Here is a 16,865-nt window from a genome sequence, read left to right as displayed (position 1 = left end):
AAATGGCAACCCATTCCAGTATTCTTGCTGGGATCATCACATGGACAGAGGAGGCTGGCAGGCTACAGTCCGTGGGGTCGGAGAGTCAGACGCAACTGTGCATGCATGCACACACACCTCTAACACAAGCTACAAATATGACCCAGTGTGTCCTCCATGGAAAACTAGTTCCCCACAGGGTAATGATGCTTTTTTATTTTAAAAGACTTCTGTGCATCATCTGAATCTGGAATGTGACGGGCTGAACACAAATAAGCTACCCCGGTTTTCCCCAGTGTCTTTAATATTTCAAAGTACAATCTGAATCTCTAAGAGGGGACATGTGATATATTGCTTCTCAAAGTTATGTCACTATGGAACTTTTCTTCATTATTACCTCTCAAAAGCTGTGTCTCCATACTTATAGTTCAAGAAAATGCTGAGCTAGTAAAACCCTGAAGGCATTACATAGAAAGAACTAATACTTTATATGCCTAATGTGCCTAATGGAAAGAATACTTGATTAGGAGTCAGAGGACATGGGTTTTGTTTTGCCACTTACTGACTCTATGTCCTCAGAGAAAAAAACACAATTTTCTTGCACCTTAGTTTTATCATTTGCACAAAACCAATTATAATTCTAGTTGTAGCCTTTTCCAGAGTTGAATAAAATATATTACATAAGGTTATAGAAATAAAAAAATTCTAGAGCTACAGAAACTTTTTAGACTATCCAGCAAAACCTTATCTGGAAGATAAAGGTTATTTTTCAAGATATGAATTACAATCCAGATCTTTTAACTCTCAGTCCTATACTTTTTCTATACTACCGTATGTTGTTTCCGGTTTTTAAGAGATAAACATACTAACCAAGCATCTCTAGAGGCAAAACAGGCCTCAGAAAGGAACACAAAAAGTGTCAGAAAAAAGAAAAACAGAGGGTACTATCTTAAGTTTACCATTGACAACACATGCACATAGCGTCTAAAGTAAGTAAAGCTTTAACAGACATGGGGGATAGACAGGTAAGAGCAGTTTACAGTAACTTGGAAACCAAAGCGAGGCAATTATATAAAGTAATTTGTCTCTATGTCCAATTAATAAAATGGCCCGACCATCACCAAAAATACATCTAATCAACAATAGGTAAAGGGAAGCAAGTATTAATGAAATCAATGAAGGGCCCAAGGGTAGAAAAATGGACCAAAGTTGGAAGAGGCTAGAAGTAAATAAGACAGTTTGGTGATCCTACTGCAATTCACTGCTCTGCAGTTTTACTATAATACAGAAATGTTTGATGCTAATTACTTAGTGATATGCCAAAAGGATGTACTTATTTCACTTGAAACATAAGAAAGAAGCCCTTTTCCATATTGACAAATCAACAGGATAATTCTAGAATTCATTAAAAAGAAACACTAACTGATTCAACATAATAGCTTTCCTTCCTGTGTAAAATGCTTCAAAATATCTAAATGAATATAGAAGTGCATGTTTCTATGGCAAATTGTTCGTTATTGAATCATTATCAACCCTTGTTAGAAAAAATTTCTCATTTTTGCAATGTACAAAATCATTAGTGTTTGAGAGCTTCATCATGAAAGATAGTAGCACTTTACAATCCACTATTTCTTCAGGCAAATGTGCTTATTATGGCTGAACATAATACGAAAAACAACATTCCCTAGATGTACAATTTCACTGCCCCCCACCCTCGCTTAAATGGTGTTTTTACATGTTGACAGCAATGATGAAATATGTTACTGCTTTCCAGTTAGTTGTAACTTTCTCAGCACTCATCATTCACAGAATCACTCTGAAGGTTTTACCTATTATGATGATTAGGTATCAACAGTTCCAAATGCTGCTAATACTGCCATGTACATCTCAGTCCTGCTTTAACACTGCAGGTTTTCAGCCTGAAAACTCCTCTAAAATGATCAAATGGCTAACGAAGTGCATCTATCCACTGTAACTCTACTGAGTGCAACAGACCCACCTTCTAGGGTATTAGTTCAATTCAACTCACACCAAGTGGGATTAATTGCTACTGTTTGGAGCTGCTCCGCAATTTAAAGGACATTCATTTCCCAAAGCTAGCTATTGTCATGCAGATTGCTTGGACTCAACAGTTAGACATCTCATTTGATCATTTTTACTAAAAATAAAAGGAAGGAAGTGTAGTAAATCAGATATTGCCTAGATCACTGCAATTCTTTTGAATCTATCTGTCTAACCTTTTCAAGGTCATTCCCCCTTTCTTAAAAGTAAATTAACATTTTTAAGCTTAGATAGTTAAAATGGACAATGAAAATGTACCCTCACAATTTTAAGTCACCTTTGCTCAAAGCTACAATAATGATGCAATTCTAAAGAGTCAGCTCTGTAAGCTAAAAATGAAAGTAAGAACATTAATATAAAAAAGGGCAATTTCTGAGTTTTCACAATTCGGTTATACACTTAATTAAGAAAGCTTAGTTCAATGTAAAATTACAAAAACACTGCCTACAGTTTGGTCTACCATACTTACTATAAATTAAACACTACTTGGGGAAAAGATATACTACAAAAGGAAAGGAAACTATTTGGAGTATCACATCTATTTTACTTTGATAGCAAGTTCAATAAAAAATTTAAAAGATTAGAAAGTTTTCCCTAGCCTAATGCAAGGATAATTATTTTGTTCAAAATTTAATTCTGATTTTTACCTAGATGATAATATATTTAATACTAGGATTCCCAGTTTCATTTATGGTTGAAACAAATTGTCATTCTGAATACAATTTTTACCACTGATTTTAGCCTTGTGTCATACTCAATGACTCTGGCTTTAAAATGGTAACTGCCTTAGGCAAAATCCACATCCGAATCTGTCTCCACCATACTATATGGCGGATAAGGGAAACAAACAAAGACTGCGAAAAATAAAACCATTTATAAAGAAATTGCCGACCACCAGGATTTTGGATTTGGGTAATCCACTTAGATTAGCATGGCTGTGTCTTAAAAGGACAATTCTAAAACCATAATATAGGTCATGTCCTTAAGAAATAGAATAAGTAATGAAATCAATGTCAATTACACAAACCTTCCATATTAACATGACGCCACTGACAACCAGTAAGACAGATTAAATAAAGCTTTTGTAATGTGCTTAGACCCAGCATAAACAAGATGGAAAAAATAATGTCATAAAACGGATTCTTTTCGATCAGGTTCTGCAGAAAGGTAAAAGTATCACTTAAAAAAAAGAGTGGCATCCAAACTCGGGGAAAAAATTGAGGGCTTCTCATTTCAGATTGAATAGCTACAAACTTTGATACAAGAAAGAGAGAGCAGAGGGAGTGAGAGGAAGGGAGGGCAGGTTTGCCGGGAGTAGGGGGAGATACAGAGAATGGTTAACCTTAAAGGTTATGCCAAAAATAATCAGTTTTAGGCGGTGGCTAATGTCGTTCAAAATGCAAATTTACTATAGAAAAAGAAAAAATTTTAAATCCCCAATATGAACCAAAGTGCTTAACACAAATGCTGCAATATTTAAATGTACTATTAAGTTTTTATCAAACTGTCAAAAGAAATATTGTCCAACATGAATAAAATTTGCCTAAAATCACTACTCTGTCATATTTTTATTTACCACACAAATACAACTGTTAAGACAAATAGTAAATTAAAAGCAAATGTCTCTGAAATGCTTCTCTGCCCAGAAGGTAGAAAATATATAAAGCTTAGTGCCACAGACACTGCCAACACTGACAGTTAAAACCCTGCTGCTTCCTTTATTGATAGCAATGACAATAAAGCTCTAAGAGAAGGACCCACATTTCTGAACGCTTGCCCCGCAAACTTGGCTGAATAAAGAAAGCCCAGATGTTCCTAGAAACTTAGGAAGTTTCTTTTAGATACTTATGTGTCCTTCCTGGACAAGGGGATGAAAAAAATGTCTCTGATCCAAGAGGCTCTGTGAAGACTACTTGCAGAGAATTACCAACTTACCCATTAGATTTGAGTTCATGAAAGGTGTTGGGGACAAGCCTTCGTGGGCCCCTAAACGACTGTCATTCAAGTGATCACTGTAATGAGGGCTGTCTGTAAAACCCTAGAGGGAAAAACAAAAAAACAAAAAAGACCGGAGTATTAAAAAGATTATTTGGCAGTCCTGCTAATTGAGCATAATGACACTCATCTAATTAATATACAGACTTACAAATGGTCATTCCTAACCAAGTTTCTGGTTCATTACTTGAAAAACTAAACAGAAGTGCTGCTTTTATTCTTTTTAAGATTTTAAAGTCAAAAAGTTCCTACATACATTTTAAAGAAAATTAGCCCTATGATCTCTTTATATGCCCAAAAGTAAAATTCTAAATGGATGAACTAAGAACGTATACTTATGAGTTATAATAAACTAGAAAAGCATTTATCCTCCTTTCTCTGCTTCCATACACCCTATCAATAAAGGTTTGGGCAATTATAAGATTTACTTAAGATGTTAAAAATAATCAAAAATCAATATACTAGAAATGAATCCTTTTCTGAATGGCAAACAAATATTTAATAAAAGAAGATCTGCTTATATTCCTTTTAATACTAGTATAATAACTATGTATACTCTTATACAAACTGAGCCATGTAAAATAGAAAACACAAAGATAGTTAATTTAAATTCTTAAGAATCTAAAAAATGAAACTGCAAACACCATGAAAACAATAAAGCTAGTGCTATTATTTCACAATGGCTGTTACTAAATTCATCCTTATAACTTAAAACTTGCTTTTTAAAAGCAAAGGAGCCTAAAAGATACCAAAGTTTACAAATAAAGTAAGTGTTACAAAACCTCAGTGGATTAAATAACTGTTCTGGTTCTCAGATTCTTATACATACCAAGTACAGCATCACCTCCAAAATCATACTTTCTATACAAGGTTTTGAACCCTACTTAAAGAGTAGGTGGTACCTACCCTTTTGCCAACTTAAAGTGATTTTAGTAAAGATCAGAAAATCTTACAAGAGGCCCAAACAAGAACAAAAACTCACTGCCTTGGCTCACAGAAGCAACCCAGAATCCCCTGGGACTATAAAATCATCAATCACTGAACATTTATCATTACCCAGACTGCAGGCTAACATTCAAGAAGACATTAATGGGGCTGAAACAGGCCTCACTATCTTTGCAGGGATGCTGTCAGTTCAACCAAAGGGCTAGGAATTGAGGGCTAAATAACTGTCAAATCATTACAACTGCTTACAGATGCATGTCACAACTCCTTCTGCTATTCTGTTTAAAACTAATCTGCTGGGAGTGCTAACTCCCAAATGAATCTTTGTTTCATTTTTATCTACTTTAGAATCACTGATACACATGTGATAGGCATTCAAAAAGAATATTGGTGACATTTACAACTTGGTTATGACTACAAACGTGTCCTCTGCTAACCACAACCAGAGTCCTGTCTGTCACAGCACATGCAGCAGGCGCTATATACAAAACAGAATGGCTCCTGGCTAAGGTCACTCCTTGAAGTTTACTTTTGTTGCTCAAAATTCAACAATCTTGAAGTGCTAAGTGACATCCTACTATCTCACATTTATCTCAGTGTTTTCCTCTGCCACTCCCTCCCACTGTCATTCTTAGGTATAGAGTCAAATAAGACAATAATGCTTACAAAAAACTCACTGAAATATTGCTTATCATCATTAAGTAACTATTACTCTTGAAAAATGAGAAAAGAAATGCATTTGTAGGTCATCCATGCTGTTCACACTTCATTTCAATGTTAAAGGATAATAAAAGACAAATTTTGTATATTTTCAGTTCTCTTCATTCTTGAAGTATAATAAAAAACTTTTCCCCTTAATGACTATAAAAATAAAAACATTTAAAAAATTTAAAACTCTAAAGTACAAGTATATAAATAAATCTAAGTTTCAGGGTATCATCAAATGACTTTTATACACATTAACTTTATACATCACATATATTGCAGTTAAGCAAAGACTCTAAACCATATTAATATATGTTCAGAAAACACAACAATTATTTTTCCATCAATCATAAATAAAAAACAGTAAGTACTATCTATTATCCACGTGCACCCACATGTAGCAGGGAACAGTACAGAAGTTACACAAGATTATATCTTAGTCCACTAATAAAATCTGAGATTGTCATATTCTACCACAGAGGATCTATACCTGTGTCATCACATATAAACAAGATTTGAATATAGGCCCTCAGTATCTGTTTACTCATAAACATACACTATTAACCATAGTGTTAATAGTGAAATTTGATGTAAGTCATTTCAAATTTCAGTAAGTCATAATTTCATTCATATAAGACAAAAATTAAATAGAAATCTGAATATATTTTTTTACACCTCAAAGGTTCATCTTAGTGCAAAGAATTTTTGAAAAGCCACAGCCTAGAAGAAAGGAATCTTCATCCATAGATGCAAAGCGATGATGGAGGATGGAACAATGAAACTGGACTTTAAATGTTTGTCAGTTTTAGATCAATGTATGCCAAGTGATAGCCACTCAGTTGTGTTAGACTCTACAACCTCATGGACTACAGCCTGCCAGGCTTCTCTGTCCATGGAATTCTGCAGGCAAGAATACTGTAGTGGGTTGCCATTTCCTTCTCCAGGAATGTATGCTAGGACCTTACTTAAAAAACTTGGACTGGCTACTGTTTCAGACTATTCTTATCATTGCTTCCTCATAGTGGAAGTGATACCCACCCAGAAAATAACTTTTAAACAATTTACAAACAATTAAATAAGATTGGTTCCAGAAAATGAACATAGGTATTTCTCAGTCAGCATGTTAACTGTGTCAACTAGCTGGGTAATACCTACAACAGTGCTTTGCAAACCTCAATGTTCATATCCACTGACTAGTTTAGTTCATTTCAGTCACTCAGTTGTGTCCAACTCTGCCACCCCATGGACTGCAGCACACCAGGCTTCCCTGTCCGTTGCCAGCTCTCAGAGCTTGCTCAACCTCGTGTCCATAGAGTCGATGATGCCATCCAACCATCTCATCCTCTGTCAGCCCCTTCTCTTGCCTTCAATCTTTTTCAGCATCAGGGTTTTTTCCAATGAGTCAATTCTTCACATCAGGTGGCCAAAGTATTGGAGTTTCAGCTTCAGCATCAGTCCTTCCAGTGAATATTTAGGACTGATTTCCTTTAGGATGGACTGGCTGGATCTCCTTGCAGTTCAAGGGACTCTCAAGAGTTCTCCAACACCATAGTTCAAAAGCATGAGTTCTCTGGCGCTCAGCTTTCTTTATGGTCCAACTCTTACATCCATACATGACTACTGGAAAAATCATAGCTTTGACTAGATGGACCTTTGTCAGCAAAGTAATGTCTCTGCTTTTTAATATACTGTCTAGGCTTGTCATAGTTTTTCTTCCAAGGAGCAAGTGTCTTTTTAATTTCATGGCTGCAGTCACCATCTGCAGTGATTCTGGAGCCCAAGAAAATAAAGTCTGTCACTGTTTCCATTGTTTCCACCACTATCTGCCGTGAAGTGATGGGACCAGATGCCATATTCTTCTTTTTTTGAATGTTGTGTTTTAAGCCAGCTTTTTCACTCTCCTCTTCCAGTTTGATTCTGCATTTATAACCAACTGGTGATAGTTATGCTTACTTATCCATGCACCACGTTTCTAGCAGCAAAAATCTAGACCATCTAGAAATAAAGATCTTTTTCATATATAGAAAGGAAAAATTCAAGTCTACAAAGGTGATAGCTGAGTTCCCCCCGCCCCAACCCCACCAATCAGAACTACATTAAAACATGCTAAGTTTCCAGGTAAGTAAAAATTAGGGGGAAATATCAAAGTTAACATAAAAATCTAAAGCAATTAGAGTAACATAATATTTTTATACATGTAGCTAAGTACTCATCAATTTAGTTTTCAGTAGAAGATAAATGTCAAACAGAGCTTTAATGAAAGAAATGAGCTGGTTAACCAAGAGTTTAAACAGCAGACCCCTTAAGTACCACATATAGTTAAACAAAAAGCATGGATGTCTATTAGGAGGAAGGGCAAAAGGTATAATGCTGAATGGAATTGATAGAAAAGCAAGGAAGGAAGCAGAATAGCCAGAACATCAAAGGGCATGAGAAAATGAGCAGAAGGTGATTGCCCAGAGGGAAAGGTTGGAGTAACAAGAAAGGAACAAAAGCCAAACAAGCAACTGTTAAAATGGAGCCCAAGAAGATCAGTCAAATGGTACTGAACAATGAATTCTTTTTCAATTATGGAATATAAAGTAAACCAGTGAGATCATTAAATACAGAACTTTCAGGATGCGTATTTTTAACTGATAGAACATCACTGTGGTAACAAAAGGGGGCCAAACCTGACCCCCTGGAGCTCCTAATTAAGATCCTAAATTCTGGAAAATGGTTTACCAGGAAAATAGATAATAATTTCATTAATAAAATGAGATTTTCATACATGAGATGATAAATATTACATTATGGGGGACCAAGCAGAACTATCAGAATCATCTATCATAGTAGCTTTTTGGCCAAAGTATGCTACTAACCACAAAAATATTTCCCAACCCACCTTAAAAAACGGTTTCTGTCTTAAAATAAAAATGGAAAGCACTCAAAAGATAAATCACTGATAAAATCAGTTGATACACAGAGTTTACAAAAACTGTTCATTCTGTATTTAATATCTAAATTATAATTTAATTTCCAATTTTTAAATACTCCCATCTATGAATGCATAACACTTCATAAAAGGTTTAATATTATGAAGTATATTCTACAAAATATTTCACACTTTTCTCTATGTTCATTTATGGTACAGAATTTAGAAACTTTAATCCTTGCCACAATAAGACAACAATCAATTAAAGCTGCCATCCTTTTTAAACTAATTTAAACAGCACATAAGCAAACCAATCTTTTGTTCTATCAGAAACAAAACAGGGCTTCCCTGCTGACTCAGTAGTGAAGAATCCACCAGCTAATGTAGCAGACATGGGTTCAATCCCCAATCTGGGAAGATCTTACATATCACAGAGCAAAGTAAGCCTGTGTGCCACAACTACTGAGCCTGTGCTCTCGAGCCCAGGAGCTACAACTACTGAGCCTATGCACCACAACTACCAAAGCCCATGAACCCCAGAGCCTATGCTCTGCAACAAGAGAAGCTACCACAATGAGAAGTCCAAGCACCACAACTAGAGAGTAGGCCCTGCACGCCACAACTAGAGATGAGCCCACGCAGCAACAAAGACCCAGCACAGCCATAAATGATAAACAAATTGATTAAAAAACAAAGCAGCTAGTGCTATTTATACAATACTGATCTACAGTCCTCTGTCTCCTCAAAAATACAAGAACTTTTTTTGCTGCCTAATGTTTTACATAGCTCTTTTAAAAATTTTATTTCACTCAACCAGTAAATATGGCATAATCATCAGAGAACTCTGCCAAGAAGGGCTTTTTCCTAAACCATGTGGCTATTTCTTTGTATGAAAACCACTGTCTAATGCTATTTTACAATATTATTTTCAATTCTTTTCAATAGATAAAAAGGGATGGGGAGAAAGGCTCTTTCAATAAAGATTTACTTTCTGAGAAAAGCTTTCCCTGCCCCTAATCAAACTGGGCGAATTCATTTTCGGCTCCCATAGTGGCAAGCATTTCCATCATATCACTGCTCACACGTACTGAATCTATCTATTTAATCATCCATTTAAATTATACCGTAATTATGTTATAATTGCACAGTATAGGTATAGTGGATAAACGTGGAATTCTTGGAGTCAGACTAACAGCCCTGCATTTCATCTTTGCCACATACCAGCTGTGTGACTTGAAACAAAGTAACATTTCTTGCCTCAGCTTCTATATCTATAAAATGGGATAATAATAATATATTTATCTCATAGGTTGTTATAAGGATTAAATGAGTTTTTCTATGTGCAACACAATATATGCTAGCCATTATTATTATCATAGCAGTTAGAGATGGTTATGTCTTACAAATTCTGAAAAGGCAGACACCATGTCTCTCTTTCTCACAATTACACCCCAGAACAATGTTTGTCACATACATAGCAAGTGCTCAATAAATGACAGATGGATGAGAGGGTTCAGTTACTAAATCCTTAAAATGCTTCAGGGCTTCACATATCATAAAGGTTCAATTAGTTTTTCCACAGAACACCCAATAATTAGCAGAAAGAAAGTTCATAAAGTGCTAGCTTATCTAACTGGACTGAACAAATAACCACAGACTTTTGGTATTCAAAGAGCCACAAGATTTCATACCAAGTATTGAAATAGCTCTAAGTGGACAAGACTAGTATAGTCAGCCAAAAGTCATAAGACACCAGAGAAAGCTCAGAATGAGGCCTGATACAAATGAGTGGTCACACTTCAAAGAGAAGTAAAGACAGAAATAAAAATAAGAAATAACACATGAAATTTAAAAGAGGAAAAAAAAGTATACTTATTGTATTTCTGTGTGGAACACATTAAACTGTGGAAAACACTGAAAGAGATGGGAATATCAGACCACCTGACCTGCCTCTTGAGAAATCTGTATGCAGGTCAGGAAGCAACAGTTAGAACTGAACATGGAATAACAGACTGGTTCCAAATAGGAAAAGGAGTACGCCAAGACTGTATATTGTCACTCTGCTTATTTAACTTATATGCAGAGTACATCATGAGAAATGGTGGGCTGGAAGAAGCATAAGCTAGAATCAAGATTGCTGGGAGAAATATCAATAACCTCAGATATGCAGATGACACCACCCTTATAGCAGAAGTGAAGAGGAACTCAAAAGCCTCTTGATGAAAGTGAAAGAGGACAGTGAAAAAGTTGGCTTAAAGCTCAACATTCAGAAAACTAAGATCATGGCATCTGGTCCCATCACTTCATGGCAAATAGATGGGGAAACAGTGGAAACAGTGTCAGACTTTATTTTGGGGGGCTCCAAAATCACTGCAGATGGTGACTGCAGCCATGAAATTAAAAGACGCTTACTCCTTGGAAGGAAAGTGATGAGCAACCTAGACAGCATATTCAAAGCAGAGACATTACTTTGCCAACAAAGGTCCGTCTAGTCAAGGCTATGGTTTTTCCAGTGGTCATGTATGGATGTGAGAGTTGGACTGTGAAGAAGGCTGAGTGCCGAAGAATTGATGCTTTTGAACTGTGGTGTTGGAGAAGACTCTTGAGAGTCCCTTGGACTGCAAGGAGATCTAACCAGTCCATCCTAAAGGAGACCAGTCCTGGGTGTTCACTGGAAGGACTGATGCTAAAGCTGAAACTCCAATACTTTGGCCACCTCACGAAGAGTTGACTCATTGGAAAAGACTGATGCTGGGAAGGATTGAGGGCAGGAGGAGAAGGGAACGACAGAGGATGAGATGGCTGAATGGCATCACCGACTCGATGGACATGAGTTTGAGTGAACTCCGGGAGTTGGTGATGGAACTTCAGGGAGTTCCTGGAGGCTTCTTCCCAGGGAGGCCTACAGTGCTGTGACTCATCGGGTCGCAAAGAGTTGGACACGACTGAGCGACTGAACTGAACTGAATTGTATTTCCTGATGTACTCCTATGACAGACAAGGAAATAAATGTCTATGTATATAAAGTTATAGTTTTTAAACAAATCCTTTAAAGTGTCTCTTTCAGTTAAATATATCTATGAAAAAGACAAGTGAGTTGATCTGATCACAATAGTTTGTTACCTGAAAGTAGAAACTGTGTCTATATCACTCATTATCCTATCACTAGTGACAGGGACATTAACAAACACGTAGTATGTGACTAATGAAATCTGTTCATTTAATGAATGAAAGAAAAATGAACAATCTCTCAGTTAATCAATCAGGTCTACCTCTGAAAAAAGCTACTTAATAATCAATACATTAAAGTTCTGCTATTCTTAAATAGATCAGGTATTAATAATAAAATTTCTTGATAGATCTGGGTTTTGTCAACCAGATCCATGAGTTACTAAAAGGTAACAAAGTTTTATTCCTTTTTATCACTACAAAAGAGACCAGCACAGAACTTCGCATGCAAACTAAGAGCTTAAGTTTTTCTTGAGAGGATGAATAATCTCTCCAGGTAACTTTTTCTTCATGAATGCTAAGAAGTGGTTTCACAGAATTACCAAAACCTCAGACTGAAGACCAAGTCTTGAACTACCACGGGTGGGGAGGATAAGAAGAACCAAAATCTTACAGAGGTAGAAAGGATCCTCAGAAAATATGATGAATACATGAAATACTGCTTAAGCACAATGACATAAAAATACTTCTGAACGTAAGATGACAAAGGATCACCGAAAAAGTTCACTTAAGTTCCATTCTAAGTTGAGCCATTCATGTTCACAAATTTATCCAAGTAACTGTTAATATTATCTGTTAGAAACAATCAGACTTAATCCTGGCAGACTATTTCTGTAACATAGCTCTCCATTTCCTGATTGTTCAATTCTATATTCTCTTATTCAATAAAAACTTAAAGCAGAGTATGTCTTTGGAATTCATCTACCATCCCCCCTCATAGATTTTGAATGTCAATTCCTCAAACGATAACTACATCAAAATCAGAAATTCATTAACATATAATACATAAAAAGTGCAAACATTCTTCTACTACAAGTACAAAAAGAAGTAAAATAAACTATTTTACTTAAAAAATACTAGCCCGTCTATGCTACTTTAGTTTGTAAGGTTATAAACAAACAGTACCAGAAGAATTGATGCTTGTAAGAACACAGAAAACAACACTTAATTAAAAAAATAAAATTTAGCACCAAGTATTATCTGGTTCTCCCCAAAACTATAGACACTAAGTTCAGACAAGAAATAATATTCTGTTGATGGTTTCTAACGTATAGATTTTTGTCTTCTTCCCATTAACTGGCAAAACTTACAGAGGCCAGTAAGTTCTAGTTCAGGAACTGATGTTCCATTAAGCAAAAAATTTTAAATAGTGAAAAGAAAAGTGAACTCGATTAGAAAATTATCTATCTTAAAAAATTATACTATGAAATACAGTGCATCATACATAAAGTTTTCAGGAAATCTTACAAATTCAGTTTATTCCTAAACAAACATAATGACTTTATACTTGCCTGCAAAAGCTTTATTAATAGATCATTATTCATATTACACATAGCTTTTTAAAAAAATTCATATATTTTTTAAAGGAGTAAAATAAGTCATGAGGCAAAAGAAAAAAACTGTTTTCCCATGTAATTTAAAACCTGTATGCAATTAAAAATTTTCACTCTAATATTTTTATAAGTCTTCTAACTAGAATTCATAGGAGTGGTTACAAACAATACTGAATGTGTTTTAAATCACATTACTTATGGATTCTTTAACAACTCCTTCCTTTCTAATAAATTTCTGATCCTCTTTGATAGTCCTCAAGGCATAGTCTGTGGACTGATGCTGGATCAAGAATGGTGTGTTACCAATCAACAAAAAGGCAATAGAGAAGAAGCTTTTGACAATGGTTTAAAGTAATCTGGCAGAACAATTTTGTTTGCTGTATATAATAATAAAAAACTAAATGTATTTTATGAAATTAACTACCTTAAAAATTACACTATATAATATAATGCAGCATATGTAAAAGGTTTTTAAAAATCTGTTAGATTATATTATTCCTAAACATCCTAACTTTACACATATAAAGGTTTACTAAATTAACTCAAAATGGATTAAAGACTTGAAGATAAGACCCGAGACCATAAAACTCTTAGATGAAAGCATAGGTGGTAAGTTCCTTGACGTTGGTTTTTGTGATAACTGGGAGGTTTGATACTAAAAACAAAGGCAACAAAAGTAAAAATAGACAAGTAGAACTACATTAAACTAAAAAGTTTCTGCATATAGCAAAGAAAACTGTTAACAAAATGAAAAAGCAACCTATAAAGTGGGGGAAAATAACTGCACATTATATATCTTCTGATAAGGGGGTTAATATAAGGAACTCATACAACAGTAAAAAAACAAAAACAAGCAATCCAATTAAAAAATGGGCAGAGAATCTGAAAGAATACAGATGGCCAACAGGTACACTAAAAGGTGCTCAATATCAGTAATTGCTGGGGAAACATAAATCAAAAGAGGTATCATCTTACACCAGTCAGAATGGCTGTTAACAAAAAGACAAGAAATAACAAGTATTGGCAAGGATGTGGGAAAAAGAGAACCCTGTGCACTCGTGGTGGGACTGTAAACTGGTGTAGCCACTACAGAAAACAGCATGGAGGTTCCTCAAAAAAGCCTTAAAACTAACAAGAAAAAAGTGAAAGTGTTAGTCGCTCAGTCTGGTCTCACACTTTGCAATCCCACAGACTAGCTCACCAGGCCCCTCTATCCATGAGATTCTCTAGGCAAGAATCCACTTGCCCAGACAATGGACACTGGAGTGGGTAGCCATGGGGCTACCCTTCTCCTGGGGCTCTTCCAGACCTAGGGATCAAACCTGGGTCTCCTGCATTGCAGGGAGATTTACCATGTGAGCCACCAGGGAAGCCCCAAAACTAACATGATCCTACAATTCCACTTCAGGGTATCTATCTAGGGAAATGAAAACACTAATGTGAAAAGACACATGTATCTCCATGTTCACTGCAGCATGATACAGAATAGCCAAGATACAGAAGCAATCTAAGTGTCCATGGATTGAATGACAAAGAAAATGTACATATATACAATGGAGTACTATTCAGCCATAAGTAGGAAGGAAATCTTGTTATTTCCTACAACACAGATGGATATTGAGGCATTATGCTAACTAAAGTAAGAGAAAGACAAACATCTAATGATTTCACTGATAAGTGGAATTTTAAACAAACAACTGGAACTCATAGGTACAGAGAACAGAGTAGTGGTTCCCAGAAGCAGGTGGGCAAAACTGGTGAAATCTTTCAGTTTAGCTTACTCATAGACAAACATACTGATTTTACACTTGTCTGAGTGTATGCTAGGCATAAAAAATCAGAACGTGTATTTTGAGATGTTTAGGAGATTCATATGCAAATTAATATGAAAATTAAAGTCAGAGAACTAGTTTGTATTATCTTGTAAGTCATAGGGACTGCTAAGTCGCTTCAGTTGTGTCCGACTCTGTGCGACCCCATGCACTGCAGCCTACCAGGCTTCTCCGTCCATGGGATTCTCCAGGCAAGAACACTGGAGTGGGTTGCCATTTCCTTCTCCAATGTATGAAAGTGGAAAGTGAAAGTGAAGTCGCTCAGTCGTGTCTGACTCTTCACGACCCCATGGACTGCAGCCCACCAGGCTCCTCCATCCATGGGATCCTCCGGGCAACACTACTGGAGTGGGGTGCCATTGCCTTCTCCATAGGGACTAGTACATGTTAAAATCCTCTACACCACAAGCAACTCATTCAGTCTGGTAAAGCTCAGATTTTTAAACAATAATTCCTCCACCCTATCCACAAATTACACAACCAAGGAAAATTAGATAAAAGAAAGATAAAATGAGGTTCAGTTGCAAAAGAATCTCATAATTTACATATTTTAAACCTTTTATCTTTTACTATTACATGTGAAAGACTGAACACATAACTTCTCAATAAATATGTAAATATACTTGATGTTCATGAAATCAATTCAAATATATCAAACCTAGGAATAAAGTAAATTTATTAAAATCCATGCATTAAGAAATAACTAACTGTAAAAAAAGACATCATACCAGTCATTGAGCAAGACAATGTTCTTATATTCAATACAATAGCCTATTTTAAAATAATTTCTAAAAAACCTGTCCAATATGTTAAAAATTTATTTTAAAATATCAGGTGGGAAAAATAACAATAAAAGTTAAATGGTATATAGTATAATAATATACTACTGGGCTTCCCTGGTTACTCGGCTGGTAAAGAATCCGCCTATCAATACAGGAGACCTTGGTTTTGATTCCTGGGCTGGGAAGATTCCCTGGAGAAGGGAAAGGCAACTGACTCCATATTCTGGCCTGGAGAATTCAGGGTCCCTAAGAAGAAATGGAGTAGCCATCAGAGTAAACAAAAGAGTTCGAAATGCAGTACTTGGATGAAATCTCAAAACAACAAAATGATCTCTGTTCATTTCCAAGGCAAACCATTCAATATCACGGTAATCCAAGGCTATACCCCGACCAGTAATGCTGAAGAAGCTGAAGTTGAAAGGTTCTATGAAGACCTGCAAGACCTTTTAGAACTAACACCAAAAGACATGTCCTTTTCATTATAGGGGACTGGAATGCAAAAGTAGGAAGTCAAGAAACACCTGGAGTAACAGGCAAATTTGGCCTTGGAATACGGAATGAAGCAGGGCAAAGGCTAATAGAGTTTTGCCAAGAGAACGCACTGATCATAGCAAACACCCTCTTCGAACAACACAAGAGAAGACTCTACACATGGACATCACCAGATGGTCAACACCGAAATCAGATTGATTATATTCTTTGCAGCCAAAGATGGAGAAGCTCTATACAGTCAGTAAAAACAAGACAGGGAGCTGACTGTGGCTCAGATCATGAACTCTTTATTGCCAAATTCAGACTGAAATTGAAGAAAGTAGGGAAAACCACTAGACCATTCAGGTATGACCTAAATCAAATCCCTTATGATTATACAGTGGAAATCAGAAAGAGATTTAAGGGACTAGATCTGATAGACAGAGTGCCTGATGAACTATGGACGGAGGTTCATAACATTGTACAGGAGACAGGCATCAAGACTATCCCCAAGAAAAAGACATGCAAAAAAGCAAAATGGCTGTCTGAGGAGGCCTTACAAATAGCTGTGAAAAGAAGAGAAGTGAAAAGCAAAGGAGAAAAGGAAAGATATACCCAT

At 35.9% G+C, this 16,865-nt stretch overlaps 1 protein-coding gene across 5 annotated transcripts in view; it reads right to left on the bottom strand.

Moving 5' to 3' along the window:
* Positions 1 to 16,865, bottom strand: part of TCF12 (transcription factor 12) — a 389,625-nt gene that overhangs the window by 198,801 nt on the left and 173,959 nt on the right. For all 5 annotated transcript variants that reach the window (XM_010836801.1, XM_010836799.1, XM_010836802.1 and 2 more), the window contains one exon: positions 3,976 to 4,078. In XM_010836801.1, the coding sequence (XP_010835103.1) occupies positions 3,976 to 4,078 (103 nt within the window). The remainder of the gene's footprint in view (positions 1 to 3,975; positions 4,079 to 16,865) is intronic.

The sequence above is a fragment of the Bison bison genome, unplaced genomic scaffold, assembly GCF_000754665.1.
Source record: "Bison bison bison isolate TAMUID 2011002044 unplaced genomic scaffold, Bison_UMD1.0 scf7180017864066, whole genome shotgun sequence".
NCBI lineage: Eukaryota > Metazoa > Chordata > Mammalia > Artiodactyla > Bovidae > Bison > Bison bison.
Note: the sequence above shows the minus strand (reverse complement) of the source record. Positions and strands in the feature narration are given on the sequence as shown.